Source organism: Thalia democratica, chromosome 3 (assembly GCF_965202585.1).
Source record: "Thalia democratica chromosome 3, ktThaDemo2.hap1.1, whole genome shotgun sequence".
Taxonomy (NCBI): Eukaryota; Metazoa; Chordata; class Thaliacea; order Salpida; family Salpidae; genus Thalia; species Thalia democratica.
The window spans coordinates 24323241-24344027 of NC_139167.1; the positions used below are offsets into that span (position 1 = coordinate 24323241).

The 20787-nt window shown below is 27.0% G+C and overlaps 1 protein-coding gene across 1 annotated transcript in view; it reads right to left on the reverse strand.

Annotated features, from left to right (window-relative positions):
• Positions 1–3218: 3218 nt before the first annotated feature.
• The window catches only part of LOC145831800 (diacylglycerol kinase delta-like), a 46670-nt gene continuing 29101 nt past the window's right edge, over positions 3219–20787 (reverse strand). Inside the window, exons 10-29 of the mRNA XM_082939142.1 lie at positions 19414–19553; positions 19017–19110; positions 18573–18670; positions 16648–16813; positions 16106–16216; positions 15595–15688; positions 15112–15235; positions 13730–13767; positions 13367–13483; positions 12549–12669; positions 12119–12229; positions 11348–11549; positions 10496–10652; positions 6967–7073; positions 6461–6645; positions 5924–6110; positions 5404–5514; positions 4983–5109; positions 4107–4237; positions 3219–3681 (exon numbers count right to left, since the gene is read on the reverse strand). Of these exons, the coding sequence (XP_082795268.1) occupies positions 3607–3681; positions 4107–4237; positions 4983–5109; positions 5404–5514; positions 5924–6110; positions 6461–6645; positions 6967–7073; positions 10496–10652; positions 11348–11549; positions 12119–12229; positions 12549–12669; positions 13367–13483; positions 13730–13767; positions 15112–15235; positions 15595–15688; positions 16106–16216; positions 16648–16813; positions 18573–18670; positions 19017–19110; positions 19414–19553 (2496 nt within the window). The 3' untranslated portion in view covers positions 3219–3606. The remainder of the gene's footprint in view (positions 3682–4106; positions 4238–4982; positions 5110–5403; positions 5515–5923; positions 6111–6460; positions 6646–6966; positions 7074–10495; positions 10653–11347; positions 11550–12118; positions 12230–12548; positions 12670–13366; positions 13484–13729; positions 13768–15111; positions 15236–15594; positions 15689–16105; positions 16217–16647; positions 16814–18572; positions 18671–19016; positions 19111–19413; positions 19554–20787) is intronic.

Consider the following 20787-nt stretch of genomic DNA (forward strand, 5'->3'; position numbering starts at 1 on the left):
CTCAAAATTCTTAGAGCTTTTTGAGACTCCGTAGATCTGTTCTTAAATTTATTTGAGAGCAGTGAAACGCCGTTAGTTGAAATAAAGTTTTAGCACAAAAACATCTGTGGTAAAATGTGATAACATATTTTTAAAATTAATTTTTATGTTTATAAAGTAAAACTTCAATAATAATTAAAAAAAAACTTTTGCTAATATACACAAACCGCTATACTTGGAGTAAAAGTTATTTTCTTATACCCTTGACTCCAAATAACAAAAGTCATTTTGGTCATAGTATACAGCTTATATATTGATAAATTACCACTTTAACAATATTGACTTTAAACAATAGCAACAGCTGTGTAAAAATTAATATTTATTAAAATTAGTAAACTCATACTTAAATCTATTTGTATACAAAACTAAAAAGTAAAGTATTCAACTAGTAACAAACTTTGTTTAAAAGTTTATTTCGTAGTTTCAGTTGAATCTAATTTTACAAAACTGTTTGAAAAAATAACATCAAACATAATTTATAAATCACTACAAACTTTTTTTACATAACGTTATACGCTTACATTATGTACAATTGTTTGTACTCAATTAGCAACTAAATTGCGTTGTAATAGCTAAACAAACAGATCGAACTTTACGTTAAAATCCAAGGTCAAAATAAATATGACAACACGTAACTTTATTTTTTGATTACTATTTATAGAATAAGGTGCAAATATACGAAAAAAAGCTGCCTATATACGTTTTTAAAAAAATATATACTTGATCCAATAGTGAAATCTGAAAACTTGAGATCGGTCAAACTTAAGTTACAAACATTTTTTGCTTAAATTTTAAAACTATTTTATTATTTTAGAACTTTGTTCAAAGTATTTTTTTTTTATAATTTAAATGAAGTTATGTCTAAATACCTTTTTTTTGTTCTATTTAAAAGTCTTTAATGTGAGCAAAATTGCAAACCCAGATTATCATCTAAATAAATGGTTTTCCAAAGCGGGTAATATCATAACCCAAATTTATAGCTTGTTTTCAGAACTAAAGGTTTATTTACCTATTATGGATATAACAACTATTTGATTAATACAGAGCATATAAAAAGTTCAGCGAAAACAACTTACGTCGCAAATCATTGTCTTTTATTCAACTTCTTCTTGAACTCTTGTAGTTATAGAATAAAATTAATCAAAAATTACAAAATATATGTTTCTAGTTTTACAGTTTTTAAGGCAAGTACGTTTGTGTTTTAATATAGAAAACTCAATTCAATATACTTTTTGCAATAAGTATGCAAAAAAAAAAAAGATTACTATTACGCAAATAACAATTCTTATAGAAACTAACTAAAAACCCTTTTTGCAAATAGCAAGACACGATATGCAACTTAATTTTAGTTTCTGTACTCCCATGACTGCACGATTTTTGTTTAAACGAGTAATCTGTTAAAATAAAAGGTTTGCCTTAAAAATTGGTATGTGGCGAGTTTGTTCTGTATAATCAATAACTTTTGCCTCTAGATCTATCTTAAGTGTTTTTAAAACTCATCAAAAACATTCATACGACCTTGCCAGTAATATTTTTTTATCTTTTGTTTGATATTGATAACAGTGCAAAGTACTTAAGCTTTAGTTAGGATATATTCGGATAATTCGCGAAAAACAAAAAACTACTGTTAAAGACAAAATTCTACAAAAAAAATCGAGTTAATCTACGTCAATTTCAACTTACTTTGAAAATTATTTTACATTTTACTAGCTAAATTTTGCCAAAAAAAGACAATAGTTATTTAAACTTTAATTTAATTATTTATTGAGTTTTTGATTTAAAAGTTTCCCAAAAATATTTCCATAATCGCCCACTTGACATTATTTAAAACGATGTTCGCTCTATTTATTAGATATCGCTCCTTTAATTTTTTGCACTGTATGGAAAACATTGATTAATGTAAATAGAACTGTAATAGAACCCTTTTGTACTAGATTATTTTTTGTATTAAGTTTTTGTAAACTTTAATTTTTAATTAAAAAAAAGGCATTTTAGTGACTTGAAGCTGTTTGAATGAGTTGTAAGATTTTGTATAATTTCTGCTTGTGTACCTGTAAATTTTTTTAAAAGGTTAAATATCCAATTTATTATTTCGTTATAGCCAATAAGTTAGCTGATTTTTTAAAAGGTCAATAATGTACTTTACTTAAATGAAAAGAGACTTAAATTAATTCATCAATAAAAAGAATTATAATTTCTAGATTAATCAACTTATTAACAAAAAAGTTTTATGTTCTTTTCAAACTATCACTCTACTATGTACTAAATTGTTTTTTTTTTCATATATAAATCATTGATATATTAAGCTAATAAGCTTATGAAGTTTTGTAGTGTTTCAACTTTTAAATCACTTTTATACGAAAAATTATCCTTATTTTAAGTTAACGTTCTAATCAAATTCAAGAAAATAAAATTTAAATATTGATAGTCAAACAGTTTTTACTACACAATAAAACTATTACTGTGTAGTAAAAATTGTTTACTATCAATAACTAAATTATATATTTTTAAAGTAAGTTATACGTTGTATACGTTTGAACAACCTAAAGTTTTGATTTTTGATAATTTTTTTTAATAAAACTTTGTAAAATGTATTTTTTCTCATTTTAAGAGTATAATAAAATTTGTTAAAACTAACTAATTGCTTATTAAAATTTAGATATACGTTATTTAGTACAACTCAAAATTATTGACAATCTTTTTAATTATAAAATTGCACAATAATACATTAGAATAATTTATACCTTTTAAAAGTTACACTGAATTTATTCAATCAAACAATTTACTAGACAAACTAATTTGTATAAAAGAACAAATTATAAATATTAAAAAATAAAAGTTTTAAATATTTACAGAATAAAGCTATTAACAGAAAAGGTTTTTGAGATTTATTGAAGTCAAATGTTTTCTTTTTAGCATAAAATAAATTTAAAAGTAAAATGATAAAAGTAAAAAGAAAAACGACACTTGATAAACGTAATATAGAACTTTGAAAAATGTTTTCTATTGAATTTAATGTAACTAGACATATTTTAACGTAAAAATGGCAAGAACTAAATAAAAAAGTATTAAGGCTTTATCAAGCAGCTTGAAAAACGTTTTTAATTTAAAGTATTTAAGTGCAACATTGTATTATACTTTACGTGCAAAAAAAAAACTTACTTAGTCTTAAAAATTTTTTTCCTATTCTTGTTTTTCAAAAATATTTAGTAGTTATATTGCGAAAACACTTTACAGAACATTAGAAACTATATACAGTAATGTTGACAAGTAAAAAGTTACATAGAAAGTAAAGTTAATTGCACTAGTCAGCCTAAAACTTCGAAACTTAAAACTGTTGATAATGAAATGAAATAAAAAAATAACATATATATTTTCAAATCCTATTTATGAAAAGCTTCTGTAACAAATCCTAAGTTTCAATTTAATGATAAGTACATTTAAATCCATTGAAAAATAAACGACTTTTAACAGATTTTTCAGACACTTAATGTTTTTTACATGATTGCAATAGTTACATTTAATTGGACGAATAGTATTGTTACAAAAAGCACTTATATATTTTCTCTAGTTTTCTTTTTTCAGATTTAAAATTGCTGCCTGTAGTCTCTTTACGTGGCCGATTCGATAAACTCCAATATCCTATAATATCATTAAACAGTTTTAAATATAATACAATTGAATTTTATTTTGTATCATGAAATATTACAAACTTTCTAAATTAATAGTTTTATTAACAATATATATCAACCTACTTAATATTGGAATTTTTAGTTTCTCATAGATTATGAAAATAAAACAAACAAATAGAATTTTGCACCATGAAATACTATAAACTTTTTAAATTAATATATATTAAACTTGAGATATTATTTTTTCAATGAACCTTTGGTTTCTTCTAGATTTTTTATTGTAAAAAAGTTAGCGACATATAACATATGCATACTTAATATTCCATACATGCTTTATTTAGAAACACAAACAGTTTTATAAGCAAACAAACTTTTACATCTTGTTCTTGAAATTTAATTAATTTTTAACACAAAAAAATAAGTAAACAAACAAACTTTTATGTCTTCTTCTTGCAATTTGAGTAATTCTTCACCTCTTATATCGTTCCGCATGAACGGTTCCTTGTACATTTGAAGTTGGACTTTTTCAAGCCAATCGCAAACCTCTCTCGTTCCCCATTGTGCCACTGAAAAAAGTAACAATTAAAAAATATTTAGTATTTGTTTTTTTTTATATTTACAATTAATACTTATCGAACAATTCATATTTGAATATTTTCAAGCAAGTCAATTAATAAGCGTGCCCCATCGAGCGACTGTAAAGTTAAAACAAAAAAATGTAAATTGAAAATCTAATACAATATGGTTCTTATCTTTTATACTATTTAAATTGTATAATAGTTTATTGCAGTTTTAATTTTTTTGCAAACTTCCCTCTACTTCAAGAAAACCGTATTTATTTTTTTTTAATATATTCTTCTACTGTTTTTTACTTATTTAATGTTTACATATTATGTGTGATAAAAAATTGCGTTGTTATTTATTAGGCTTGAAAGCTGAAACTTAATGAGGTCAGCTGAAGCTGTTTTCAGTTTTTATTTTTACTTTTCATAAATTACTTGTAAACTAGAGTAGTTTTATAGATTATTATTTAAAATATTAGAATTTACTGAAAACACAGTTATCTTCTAACTTCCAATAAAAGGAATAAAGGAAAATGTTTATTTAAAAAGTAATTTTTAACTGATAAACTAAATAATTAGTTAAACAAAAAATAAATAACTCAACCCGTGTTGAAGGAATAAATTAAATTTCTTTTTTCTTAAAGTTTAGTCGATATTTTAATAGTTATAGTTTTAGTGTGGATAAAGACAGCTACTTTAAAAAGTGAACTTAATCTAATGCCAATAATTTTAAATGTATACAATTTACCATTCGTGAACTCAATGTGTTGATTACTTTTCTTTTTTCTGCCGAGCAATTGTGACGGCATTTTGAATAAGGTCGAGAAAAACCCACTTGATTTGCTGCTGCTAGATTGGACCATTGATTTATCATTCTGTCGAAATAAGTTTAATGTAGTAAGTTCAAATTTTCTTTTAAGAACTCATTCTTCATATTGAGCAGATGTTTTAAAAAATAGTTTGATATGAAAGTAAAACTAAAAGCAAAAAAAAACTGCTTTATTTTTAGTTTAAATATTTATTATAAGCACAATATCATTTGTAATTGAGTTAGTTATTACTTAAAAGCGTTTTACATATAACAATACATCAATAAACTTAGAATAAACATTTTATCAAGTAGGAAAAATCTTATAAATATTTATCACTCAATTTTACGTCAAACCAACTTTATTTTGAGTTGCTTGCGAGAGACACCTGACGTTTGAAATTTTTTCAATTTCCAGCTTCAACCATTTCAGCCAAGTTGATATCTTGCTCGCTACTTGGTCGTCTATTGGCTGAAATGAAAAAATCGTGAAAATAAGCTTGTGGAAACCAAAACAGTTACAAAAAGTTTTATAAACACTGAAAACAGTTGATTTAACTACCTTTTGTGAAATATACTTTATGCTCCTGAAAATACAGAGTTTAACAACAAAGGTTTTTAAGCAATACAAGACAAAAACAATCAAAACAAGTAAAAACAGCTATCAACTCATCAATTAGAGTTGGATTTCTAACTTCCACCCAACTTTATTTAAAACATTTTAATACTTTCTACTGGCAATAAAAACAATTTTAACTTTTTTTATAATCTTTTAAGAATTGTGGAAAAAACCGTTTTTAAATATTCACAAGAAAAACAAATCATAAGTTATGTCAAGTAGAATACAAAATCAGATATCAGATAACAAAACTGTTTCAAACCTGGTCGTCGTCGTGTAGCAACCCGTCCAGCTTTGCAATCAAACTGGTAACCATGGCAACCAGCTCGACCAGTGGGTGGCAGTCGGTGTTGTGGGGGACTATTTTGTGCACGTTCGTCACAATCTCGTTTGTGACGTCACCGACGTGATGACGTAACTCCTCGTTACGATCCATCGCTTCGTGGATGCTAGAGGAAAAAAATATTCATTTTAACTTTTTAACACAAAAAATAATGTTAAAACTTACAATGAAGTGTATAAAGGTTTAAAGGAGTTGATGCCGCCCCCTTACTTTGGGAACTTTTAGGTTAAAAACCGTCAACGACATATAATAATTTTCAATCAACAATAAAATAATATAAGTCATTGAGCTGATACTAATTGTTTATTAAACTTCAACAAATAACTATCTACTTCGTTATAACATCAATAACATTTCAACGCATATAACAGAATTTTCAAATGAGTTGATGCCGCCCCCTATTATTTTGGAAACTTTAGGAACTCAAAATTTTACATAAATAAAACTAATACGAACCCGGTAGCAACCACAGACACGGTTTCAACAAATTCTCCAACCACGACCGTTTCAGCATCGGTAATTCCCCTACTAGCCGAGGATTGCCCGGCAGCTTGCGAGTGGTTGCCTAGCAACAGGTGTCGGTTGTCAAGCTGGTTGCTGGGTCGGTTCTCCATCCACGACTTGAACGTTGACTCGAACCTCTGAAAAAACTTTTTGTGAGTTTTGTGAAAAAACTTTTTGTGAAAAAAAATTTTTGTGAGTTTTGTGTAAAAAACTTTTTGTGAAAAATTTTTTTGTGAGTTTTGTGAAAAAATTTTTTTGTGAGTAAAACTAAAAGACAAATAGTAACTTTGTTAGCCTGTAATGAAATAAGTTTAAGTTTAAAGCATTCATTTTTCTATAAGTTAAAACCTAATTGCAATTTCCAAATCTAAATCGGATTTGTAGTAAATCTACAGCAGAGTTTTTTTTTTGACATAAACTAGCTAAAATCTAACAAATTTAACTAATATTAAACTGACCCTATCTCTAGCGAGCATCTTAACTGTGTTCTTGTGCTGTATGGTAATTGTACCAGGGGGTTGAAGCCACGCTTCTCCGTCGACTTGAACCGGAATCGCTTCCTTGCCTGTTGTTACGTCATAATGTGTTTACAAATTAAAACTAGAACATACATGACTATTTACTTTTTGTTTGAGCTTTTAAGATAGAAGTTATCAGCTCTGTTTTAGGATTTCAAGTAAGTTGAACAACTTGATTGCTATATTATACGTAACAATGCTTTTATAAACACAGAAGTATATTTTATAAATTAAAACTAGAACATACATATTTTTTTAAATAATTAGAACTGATTATCGTTGTTTTAAGATTTTGATCTTTTAACGACTTTTTTGCTAACTTTGTATTTATAAATACTGTATATTAATTGAATGACATTAAAGATAACGTTTTAAAAGATGTCAAAAATTTGCATAATTTCATTTTAAAATCAATAGTTATATCACCTTTTTGAGTCACAACAAAATGCAATGGGCAAGCATTAGTTTATTTAAACTTTGAAATCTAATTACCTTAAAAAAAAAAAAAAAAACTTTTTCTAAACTAATTATGTACTTCGAAAAAAATGTGAATAAGCAACTTAAAAAAAATATATATTTTGTAAACATTCAGTATTTTTATTACTTTAGAAGTTACATAACAATATTTGGTCTAAAAGCCAAAATAAATGAGCTTTCTAATAGCTGTTAAACGTCAGATTATTTGTTTAATTTACCAACTTTATTTTTTGAAAACAAAACTCTTGGTTAAAATGATTTATTTCGTAAGAACTACGTCAGAAAATTCTACTTTGTTCTGTTTGTAAATAAATACCAATATACAAACAAATTCATTGAGTTTTAAACTATTTATTACGCAACAGTAACGTCACAATACTCTTTTTAACGTTTTTGGAAAACACCGGGAAAAACGCAATTTATAATTCAAACTAACAGGCTAACAATACCACTTTTAACAAATGATAAAAATTCATTGCTTTAATTTGAAAATTTTTTTATTTTGTTGCTTAACATTTGCGTCAAAGCTAAATTATGACATGCTATAAAAAAGCACAAGTTTATTTAATTGTAAAACTGAAATATAAACGAGCTGGAATTATAAGTGATTTTAATTAAAAATCAATGAAAGTTCACAGCATGTTACTTAACTTTAATGATCAAACATATTTGAGTATAAAATGTCGTATTTAAGAACTTTTTACTACAAAAATAAAAATATTATTAAATTAACTGAATACACACACGGTCTAATATTTAATAAAATTAATTTTAAAAACAATAAAAGCTCATATTTATTAAAATTTAAAATAGGAAATTATAAAACACGTAACAGTTTATATTAACCTTATAAATATTCTTTAAAGTTTTTATTGTAAAATATGTTTTTCTGATCTTTAGAATTTAATTTTTTATAAAGTTTATCACGTAAGTCATATCACGTGTTTTCAAAATTATTAAAAAAACGTAGACTACTTTAGTATTTATATGTTGTATACTTTACTTTGGAAACGAGTTTATTAGTATAAAAATTTATTGTTTGATAGTTTCCAACGTTTAAACGTAATAAGTAATTCATAAAACTTAATAATATTTAAGTTCCGCATTAAATAAACCTTTAGTTTTTCTCAAAGTTAGTTAATTTAACCTTATTTTTACTATATTTATTAATAATGTAAGTTAGTAAATTTGTAAAACAACGTTAATAAAGATACATATTACTTTCTTGAAAATTAAGTACTCACTTTACTGAAAAAAATGAATTTTCATCTTAATTAACAATTAACAATATATAGGATACCATTTTTAACCTTAATTTTTTCAGTCTAAACTTTAACAGTTAGTTTTTACTTAAAAATGTAAAATATTTCTAAAACCTAAACTAAAATTTAGTTAAACAAGTTCAAACAAAAGATAACAAAACTTTAGTTTTTTGCATCAGTCAATTAGATGAAATCTAAATAACACAAACTGATTTATACGCTAACCAACATAGAATTTCAGCATAATTTATAAAATCCACTTAAATTATTAAACATACATTTCAACTGCTAAACGTACTACATAAGTTTATCAAAATAATTCAAAATATTCAAGTCAAATAAAAAACAATTTAAACACTAAATTGTTATGTTAATATAATGACGTAAAATTCAATTTTTATACTTTCACATATATGGTGTAACATATTTTTTAAATGTTAATTTTTTGCATAACTAAATGTTATAACAAAAACACGTGACAACCCATGTATTAACCTTATTATTATTTCTTTGAAGTTTTATTGCATATGCCAAGCATCAAAACAAGTTTGTTCAAACTTTAAAATTTATTTTTATAAAGTTCACAACAAAGGTGGTATTAAAAAAAAATTACACCACATGTGATGAAAACTGTAATTTTTTTTTTTTTTTGGAATTTTCTTGTTGCATGACATTATAAAATAAAATTGCAATATCCATTTTATTAAAATAAACGTTTAAGTTTTTTACACGATCATCGTGAATACTTTTACACGTTGAAACGTAATTCGACAGCTATTAATAGACGAATTGTGACTAAACAATAAACTCGAGTGTGAATGTGACAACATAAAAACTATATGAAAACTTAAATCAAAAAACGCGCCATGGAAATAATTTCTTTATTTGTTTTTTTATCTTGAGCGCAAACTTGTCTGTATGAAAACAAAGCAGCGTGCAAGTAGAGGCAAGTAATTCTTAAATAAAATAAAAAAAAACTTAAATAAAAAAAAATATTATAATAATTATACTAACCCAACATAGTAATTCAGAGTGTTGAGCACTGTGAGTTTATTATTTGAACATTTTAACTTAAAAAATATATTCTTTTAATTAGTAAACTTCAACTGACCCAGCATAGTAATTCTGAGAGTTGAGCACTTTGAATTTCTTATTTAAATAATTCAGTTTAAAACACTTATCAAACTTCAAATACAACAATTAACCCAACAAAGCAACTCTGATAGAGTAGTTCTTGTTTATATTTTTTATATAAACTATATCCAAAAAAGTAACTCTGATAGTTGAGAACAGAGTAATTCCTGTTTATACTTTTTATTTAAACCATTATTTTTTAATTAGCATATTTCGACTGACCCAGCAAAGTAATTCTGAGTGTGGAGCACTGAGCAGTTTTTTGTATATATACTATTTAAAAATACTTATTATACTTAATATATACTATACTAACCCAACAATGTGATTCTGAGCAATGAGCACTGAGCAACTTTTCGTATATTTTTAATTTAATTATTATTTTCTTTAATAATACACAACTACTGACCCAACAGAGTAATTCTGAGTGTGGAGCACTGAGCAGTTTTTTGTATATATACTATTTAAAAATACTTATTATACTTAATATATACTATACTAACCCAACAATGTGATTCTGAGCAATGAGCACTGAGCAACTTTTCGTATATTTTTAATTTAATTATTATTTTCTTTAATAATACACAACTACTGACCCAACAGAGTAATTCTGAGTGTGGAGCACTGCGCGATCCTGTGATGGGTCTGCAGCATTCCATCGGGAACCTCGATGTACCGAATACCGATGTGCCGGATGCTGAACACTGCCACCACTTCCAACAACTTGTCGTTGTAAGAAGGTGCTACGAACGTCTGTGTAAAATAATTCTGTAAAACACATAAAATTAATGTATTTTGTTTGTGCTGTTACGGCTACTACTTCCAACAACTTGTCATTGAACGATGGTGCTACAAATTTCTGTGAGTTATAACATTTCTATCATATATATATATATATATTAACATAATTTATCAGATTAAAACTAAATACTGCTACCACTTCTAACAACTTGTCATTGTGCTACGAACGTCTGGTGGTAATATTGATTGAAAAAACATTAATTATTTATTTATCCTATGCCGACCACACTGCTTTGCTAACGTTTTTTTAAATATTAATGTTTGATGTTTAGAAATTAGAAAAAAATTTCAGGTTTTTCCAGTTTTTTTTTCAAAATTTCTCATATTCCAGGTTTTTTTGCCTATATTGTCAAACTCCAGGTTTTTCCTGGTAATTTTTCCTGTTTTTTTTTTCAGGTAAGGCGGATACCCTGATACTATACATGAACTCGATATATTTAACAAGCAAACACCAACCTCGGAAGCTTGCTTGGTGCCCAAGAAATTCAAAATAACATAAGTTTGAAATAAATATAAATAAATTACTGAATACTTAAAATACATGTTTACTTTTAAAATTTCTATTTAATACGCACTTTCAAAACTTGCTTATCCTTTTTTCAACTGCGAAAAAAGGTAAAATAAACTAAAACAAAACAAACTCAAACCTCGGAAGCTTGCTTGGTGCCCCAGAAGTTCAAGCCGCCGCAGTAGCTGGGTATGTTGAGCACCACTATGCCCTGCAGTGGGGGCAGCGATATCACCTTGCCGTCGCACTCCAGCGACACCCGGTGGTGGAGGTTCTTGAAGGAGGGGAGCGCGAACTCACGCGACCCCAGCAGCCCGTACCACATGCGGTTCTTCAGTCGGCTGGAAAAAATTGTTTTTGTTTATTTTATAAACAAGAACTTCAATATCAACATAAATATTTGTTTTTTTTTTACAAGAAACTTTACATATTAGAAGTTTACCGCATCCGGTTTTTTAATTGGCTAGAAAAGTTTTTTGCAAACTTATAATTTTTCACAGCACCGGGGTGCGATACATAACGGTATACTATCAAAATCCACCCGCGTTCAAAATTCATCCTTTTTTTTTTCTATTTTCTTTAATTATTAATTAGTTTTATACTGTTTTGCAGTTTTAATTTTTTTTTTTCACTTCCACTGTTTTCCCTAAACCTTTACCGATAAGTGGTTCTCAAGTTTGACTTGGTGGATTTCAAACGCGGGTGGATTTTGAACGTGTCCCTATATAACAAACATAAAAGCATAAAAAACTTCACAACACCATAAGTTTTGATCCAGTGTTGAGATTGATTGTTATGTAAAACTGTTCGTGTTCAAACTCATTATTAGTCAGTATTGTTCATAACTTATAAAAAAAAGATTCTATTGTATATCACGCAGTATTTGTTTTAACAATGTCAACAAACTTACCCGAACTTCTTCGGTTGCAGTTCCCTCTTTTTGTGGAACTCCAAGCTCACTTTGGCGTCCAAGCCGATTCCAAAGTAATTGTTCATCACGCATTTCTCAGACGTCTGTAACCTGTCAAATTATTACGAGTAAATAAAATTATAATTGTATCTAATAAGAACTTGTGAACACTGTTTAAATATTACTTGTTAGGAAAATATTGATTACGAATCAGGCAGATGGTATAATGAAGTGAATAAAATGATTTAATTTTAAAAATTAAAATGTAAATAAATGGTCATAAAATTATTGCTTATATGAATAAACTATGTAGATTAACAAATAACAAACCAAACATATACACGAAAACATATTCAAGTATCAAACTAACAATTGTGTAAAACTTATAATACAAATAAGATATATATACATATTTAAATATCAAACTTACAATTGTGTGGGGCAATGGTGACACATCGGGGTCGCAGGGGCGCACACGGTCTGCGCGTTACTAATCAGCGCCCTCTCGAGAAACGATGCCCGCAAGTTGTGAGAGTATTTCGGATTTATTACTGTAAGAATATAAAAAAATTAAAATAATTATATTCGAATTAATAGCAAGAATTAGCAGTGTTTTGAGCACTTTGAGTTTGTTACGCTTTGAAATAGTGAAAGTACAAAGTAAAAATAAAACAGTTATAAAACTATCATGTAAAATTGAAAAAAAAAATGTATTATTATTAAATAAATTGTGACTTTTTTAAATTAAACAAATCTAATTCCAGACGTATTATCGAATAAAAAATTTAATTGATATGTATATTACGCATTACCAGTTTTAAATTTCGTGAAAACAAACTTTAGTCTAATATAAAAAGTATATTTTTGTTTACTTTATTTATAGTAATGAAAATAAATAATTCACTTTCGACTTAAAAACTTTATGGAAGTATCAAGTTAGTTAAATATAAATATTAAATCATTTTCCTATCTCATGATATTTATATGAAAGTATACTTATACTTCTTGGTAAGATAAAGTTTCTGTTTATTTAGTAAGTTAATTAAGTTATTTGATTAAAAACACAAAACTTTGTTTAAAAATATTTGAAACGGAAGCATTTATTTAGATCTAACTTTTAATATCTTAAAAAGACATGAAAATCTTCTTAAGTTAAGTATTTTATTTTATAAAAAAATGTTTTGTATAAAAAAAAAGTTTTACCTAAACATTGTTAACCATTTAAATGTACATAATAAACAAACTAACGCAAAGGTCTTTTATTTTTGTTGTTTGTATTGAGGAAGTTGTGAAACAGCGGATGACAAGGTAAATGTGACGTCATAGTACCCATGTTTTTAGGGAATTCACCGAATATTGCGTCATCTTTTAGTATGGATAAATATAATTTATAATAAGTACATAACTTTTTTTGTTTTATTTTTATACAACTAAAGATGCATCTAGGTTTTTAAAAGCTTCAAGCTTTTCAAAGCCAGTTTTTAAAATATGGTAAAAAAAATAAAACTTTAAATAGAATTACTGAGTACAATAATCAGCACACTTATAAACTTATATAAGTACCTTTAATAATTATTTATTTTTATATTTATTAATTGTAAAACAGCTAACCATTTTCGCTTGATTTCGATTCCTTTTTTCTGCTAACACTGCAAAAAATATTTAGTTGTTTTTTTATACTAATATTTTTCACAAGATTGTGGCACATATAACTATCCCAAATAACATTTTAGATTAACATTTATTACTACTTCAACAGTTCCAACGATCTAGAAATGTTTTTATTAAAAACAAGTGTATAACACTTATATTTTCTGCAGTAAACTATAAATAAAAGCAGAACAAATTATTGAAGCATTACTTCAAGATTTATACATATAAATAGCTTGGCAGCTTTACGGTATAATTGCAACTGTAAGGAAAGTATATATATCTTTATATAATTACCTAAAAGTATAAAAAAAACCTAAAAATAACAACTTGGGTACTTTTTATGTAACATTTCATTTAGAACTCAATAATAAAGAGAAGTGCAAACATTAAACATAAAAGATTAATCTTTTAATTTCTTAAAAACTTTCACATGTTTATTGAAGCATTGTGCAAAACTACAAAATAACTTAATGCTTGATAGGCTAAAACGATTAATTTACAATAATTTAAGGTAATTTGCAACAAATGGAAACAAGTTGAACAGTAATTGTATCCAAATTTAAAAAGACGAAATTTGAAAATATCTGTGCGTAGGTGACACTGGATTTTATAACATTCAATAATTTAGCTCACAATCTCTAAATGCTTATAAGAATTTAATACAAGTTTGCAAACAACTTAATACTCAGTGAGGTTTAACCACTAGAAATTATTACAAATAACGTTTTTTCAAGCAAATTAAGATATTTTGTTAGGCAAATTGTTAGTGCTTGCTGCAAAATATTTCATGAAAGTTGTAACAAATTACAACGTTTAAGTGGGAATTATCTCTACTAGTCGTGCGTAAACTTTTGAACACGTTTACACAAAATTTAAAACTTTAAATTGGTGTTTAATGTTGTTTTTAAAATTCAAAACACAAATATATCTTTTATAAAATATTTTGAAACAAATTATTAAGTTTATGAAACTTAATTTCTTACAAGTTTACAAAGTTAACAGTTATGATTAAAAGTTTAAATTTTTTGCTCTCAACTAAGGATAAAAACAATATCATAACACACTATAAAAAAACTATATTTTAAATTTCTAAACAGAGTTTCTTAAAGCTAAATAACTTCCATTAAACGAAAAACAAAAATAATACAAAATTTTGATCATAAGAATTCAGTTACATATTTTACTACTAAAGTTTTTCTTTTCATTATATAATAATAATTTAAATAAAATAACGTAAAGTTTTTTCTAATCTAACCTATTCCTACTTCCACCACTAGCATCGCTAAAATTATCCAGTGCATTGTCAATTTTAAACAAATATTATTTTCTTTTTCACTTACCTAGTACTTACATCTCCCCCACTCCTCAGATTATCGAGCGTCTCGTCGATCTTGTAAAGATTTCCACCGCTAGGTGACGACGTCGCGTCGCTCGATGACGTCATCATGTTCTGCTCGTCCAGTACTGTGGGGAGAAATGAGAATCAAGTCTGATTATCATAATAATTAAATAGTAGCTACAGTACAGGGCAAAAATAATTATAGAAAGTCATGTGGAAGTAATTGACCGTCTTTTTGTTTCTGATTTTGTAACGTTTGTTTGTTTTGTTAGCAAAACGTTAATTATTATATTACAGCTTGTGAATCTTCAAAATTAATTTATCATTTTGCTTAATTTAAATGCAAAACTAATAATATCATTATTTAGGATAATAAACGTAAACAGATTTCATTCTTCGCTTTAAACCACAAAACACCAAAAACAGAAGAGCTCGAACCTAAGCCATGTTTTAGGCTAAATTAATAAAACATTAATAAACAAACTTGATTCGGTGTGCTCCATTATTTTCTGCACAGCTTTTCTGATGCTGTTGGCTCTCAGCATCACTTGAGAACTTATCTTGAATCTTGGTGACTTCTGCGAAAAATATTGCACAATAGTTTGATATAAATATTGTATTTAAACTAAAAGTTAGAACAAATATATACGAAAATTTTTGGTGAGTTATCATTAGTGTAAAGTCGATGCTGCTTGCTCTCAGCCTTACTTGAGAAATTATTTTGAACTTTGGTGATTACTGCGAAACTTAGTGTAAAACATTATGTAAATAAGGAAAGTAGTCAGTAAATAAGGAAACAATTTCTATCTTCTATAAGATTAGCATTTAAGTCAACAAATGCGTTTTAGCATTTTGCAGCTGAACCAAGTATTTAGGAATTAAACAACTTATTTAGTAATTAAGTAAACTTCATCTTGTAAAGCTTGTACAATCTAAATTTACAATAAAGCACAGTACTTCAAATCAAATTTACAACAATATGGTGTCCCACTGACTTTACTAGCTAGTTTGGAGGGAGACCTGGTAGGAGATTTATTGAGTTTTTCTTCAGGGTTTTCCCCATTGTTTGACGGTTTGTCGCCAAGAAAATGGGACGCGGGCCGGAACTGTAAATAATAAAAGACATTACACTCTGATGTTTGATAAACTCCTGTATACATAGATATAAACTTATTTAACATTTATGAAGATTCTAAATTAATAAGAGAAATCTTGATCAGTTGTTTAAACTTGGTTTTTAACCTATGCTTAAATTTGAAACAAACTATATATACCTTAAAAATAATAAAAAAATTAGTAATAAATATTTATAGCTCAATTTTTACAATCAAGGTTCAACTATTTAAATTTTTTTAAGTTATTCATCATAAAAAACCTCATTGTTATCATTGTGTCCCAACTTAAAGATTTTGTATTTATCCTTATATGTTTACTCGTATTGTACTTTGACTGTCATAAAAACTTTTATAAATAGTTAAATTTTTTTATGTAATTGAAAATTTGGCAACCATTTTCGTTGTAAACTCAAAACAAAAACCTCATTGTTGTTTTTGCTTCCTTGTTCGATCTCCTTGTTCAAGGTGTCCATGAGTGACGTCACTTTCTGGTCGAGCACCCTGCACATCTGGTTGTCATGGCAACCGTTTTCATGGCCCCTTCTCTCCACCGTTGCCACCAAGTTCTTCATTGTTCGGCATAGTTCGCTGTATAACGAAAACAAAAGACAAATTTAAATTTTATTTTTAATAAAAATTATTAGTAATATAAAATCACATTTGAATTAAAAAATACATATAATTTTATCATATTTAAAAGAGTAAAGGAGTTAAAGCTGCACGATTAGTTTAACATGAAGCAAAAGTTATTTTTTATATTTTCCAACTTATTGTAAAAATGGTTTTACACCCAAATTTGTTCTAACTTACAAGTAACATATTCTGTTTAAATTCTAATTTTCAAAGCAAAAGTATCAAGAAAAACCAACGAAAAGTCCAAATTAAAAACTTTTATATGAACATTTTTGTTACACGGTTAAAAACTTAAGCAGCTATTTTAAGTGTTGAAATAATTTAAAAGTTTCAATCTATACGTTTTAATTTTGAGCAAAAAAACACTAGCGTTCACTTAATTTTTTTTAAATGCTGTAAACAAATCAAAGCTTATTTAAAATAAATTTTGAACTAATTTAAAACTCTATTATTAATGGGTATGCTAAGCACTTCCAATTCAAACTTCAGCAAAAAAAATACTAATCTAATATAAAAGGTGTCTCTTTGTTTCTTAATTTTAATAAAATTAAATGTACACATTTATATTTAGGCAAACAACTTGATTAGTGTAAAGACTAGCAACTACTTTGTTTTTCAAAACCTTTCCTGTATTGTATTGACGTATTAAAACTAAATCTTACAGAACAAATTCAGTTAATTCTTTATTGAAAAGGTTACAACGCACTTCCCGTACACATAATTTCACCAAAACAAGTTTTAATCCAATTTAAAAGCTTCCCGTTTTTATAGTTCCTCAATATCGACAAAACGAATACCAGACCTTTTACTTTTGAGCGTCACGAAAGTATTTAGTTAAACAAATGAATCAAATTATTTTTCTCAAGAGATTTCGTACGAAAGCTCACTCTTACTTTTAGACATGCAATGTTTGTTTAGTACTTTTTATTGTAACAGTTGTTCAAAAATAAAGAGTTTACTCCCCATTTCACAAAGTAAGTTAAAGGCTTCTGAGCTCAACGGAAAACACATTTATCATTTTTTACAAAACTAAACATGAAGCTACCTTATTATTATAAACATTTATTCAGGGTTGCCACAGACTGAGCTGAAAAAAAATCCTGACTTTTCCAGACTTTTCTAAACATTCTAAAGAACACAACATTAGCAAAACGCAGTTGTTAGATGATAAACTTTTTTATTAAGAGCATGTTTGTATCAAATTTCCTGACTTTCCTGACTTTTTTCAAAAAATTCCATTTTTCTCCGACTTTTGTATTTTACTTTTATTTTTCCTGACTTTGTGGCAACCCTGTTTATTCCATAGCTAGACTTCAAAAACACAGTTGTTTGAAATTTGAAACTAAAAATTTAAAGAAGTTTATTAAATATTTCATAAACAATGCTTCGCCTAATGTATGATGTATAAAAAAATTACAAATTGAATATATAGTTTAGACGTAAACTAGATCAATACATAGTATATAAAATTTATCTGTTGCAATTGTATTGTTAAAAACGTGGTATATTGAAGAACTTGCTGAGGTTTCTTATAAACTTATCTTAGTATTAATAAAAACAATATAGCAAGTTATAAAAAGATAAAATGATAGGAACGTTTTAAGCAAATGTTTTAATTTTTCACTTGCTTACAAAAGGAGATATAAAAAATAATTGCAGATTGAACAAAAACCAATTTAATTTTTTTTATTTTGTATGTATACAATAAACTAACGTTGCAGATTGAAGTACTTGCTGGGGCTGATTCGAATGTAGCATGTTGGATATTTGGTCAGAAACCGTCGATTCGCATATTTGCAGTTCCTCATTCATCTAAAACGAATAAATATATAATAAGTATTATTTACAATAACTAGCATGTTAGTTGTTTGATTACAAACTGTTGACTTACATATTTGTAATTCCTCATTCATTTAAATTAAATAAAAACAAAACAATGTTTGATATCTTATCAAAAACTGACGATCACATGTTTGTAATTTATCTGACACTCAAAAGCAATAGACATTTTTGAAAGTATTTTTTAATTTTTTTTAGTATGAAATTTATTACTGATCTTCACATGCTGCTATTATTACTTCATTAAAAAGGCATCATCAAAGAATGTCTAATTACAAAACGTTTATACTTTCATAAATTTAAAAACAAAAAAACATACGTCCTGCTTGCTTGCTATTTGATTAGTTTTCTTCTCTTCAGCGCCCTTTGGTGGCTCGTAGTTAACATCCCTCTCATAAGTCAGTACGCTCCATCTGTAAAAAAAGTTTGCATGTTTGTAATATTCATGAACAAACGTGTCCAATAAAAAATTTTATTTGTAAAACTTGAAACTGCCGGACCAGTCTGTTTGGCAAGCGCTGCCTTTTATTTTTTTGCTTAAAATTACTATCGACCCTCAATATATAATAAAACTTATTCAAAGTGTTTGTCGCAACACTAAAAAAACAGTGTCAGGTTTTAAAGGTAGTGGTTTCTAATTTGCTAAATTAGTGCCTTTCAACAACTGCTCATGCTACCCATAAAACACATCAACAAAAACAAACAAAACAACCAACCTGTCAAGCATCTTAACAGAAGCCCTCTCGCACCTCTGCACTATGACGTGAGCGGTGACGTCATCGTCGCACGTGTTTCCCCACCCCATCACCTGAGCGAGATCGTTGCCCGTTCCTAGGGGGAGGACGCAGACTCTCATCTGTAAACAGAATGAAGTTTGATAGTGCAGTATTTCAATTTTTGTTCAACCCTAATTTAAAGATCGATTGCGCTTAAGTTATTTAATTTAAAACAAGTTGGCTATAATAATAAAATAAAAAATGTCTCATAGGAAGTTTATTATATTCTGTTGCATTTAGTATCAAATTGTAATTGTTGTCTGTAAATAATAAAATATGAAATCTTATTCGCTGTTATGCTTTTCTAAAATCCTCAGTTTGATAAGTTCAATTTAAGTTGGATTATGTGTTACATTCGTAAAGGTCTCTAAGCTTATATAACAAAAAAAAGCACAACTCAAGTAGGTATAGTTTAGAAGTATTTTAAACCCAGTTTTAGGTTAGTTTGACTAAAAGTACATACACAGTAATTGTAATTTTAGTATAAAGTACTTTTTTACAAAAATATAAGTTATATAAAACTTTAAAAAGTCACTAAGGCATACTCCTTAACGTTAGCATATTATGACTTTTTTTGTAATTAAAAAATATCTAATACAGTTTTGTAAAAGTAGTTTTAGTGATACAAAAAAAATTCTAAAAATTTCTAATAGACCTTCGCCTGTACCCAATGGTGTAATATTTAAGCGTATTGTAATATAAAGCGAAAGGTTTTTTGAGGTTTTCAGTGATTTTTGTTTAAACTGTCAAATTCCAGGTTTTGTGGCAACCCTGACATGCGTAACGTGTAACCACTGGACAACTGTTTAATAATTTCTTTAGTTATTTAATCGGTCCCCCTATTGAGAACAAACATAAAATTTGAAAAAAAAAATTAAATTTTTCAATTTTTTTACTTTGAAGTCAACGCGACAAACTTTTAGAATATTTTTTGTATCACTAAAACTACTTTTACAAAACTGTCTTAGATTTGTTTTTAATTACAATAAAAAATCATAATAAGCTAATGTTAAGGAGCATACCTTAGTGACTTTTAAGAATTTTATATAACTTATATTTTTGTAAAGCAGTACTTTACACTAAAATTACAATTACTGTGTATGTACTTTTAGCATGGTTGCCACTCATCAAGCTGAGAAAAATTTCCTGACTTTTCCTGACATTTTCCTGACTTTTTACCAAAATTTTCCTGACTTTTCTAAATCAAACTCTTAAATTAAACTTATTCTAAAATACATAATCTAACACTTGAAACTATATAAAGCTGTTCAATATGTTAATAGAAAATTTTTGCAGTTTTATAACGGATATTTT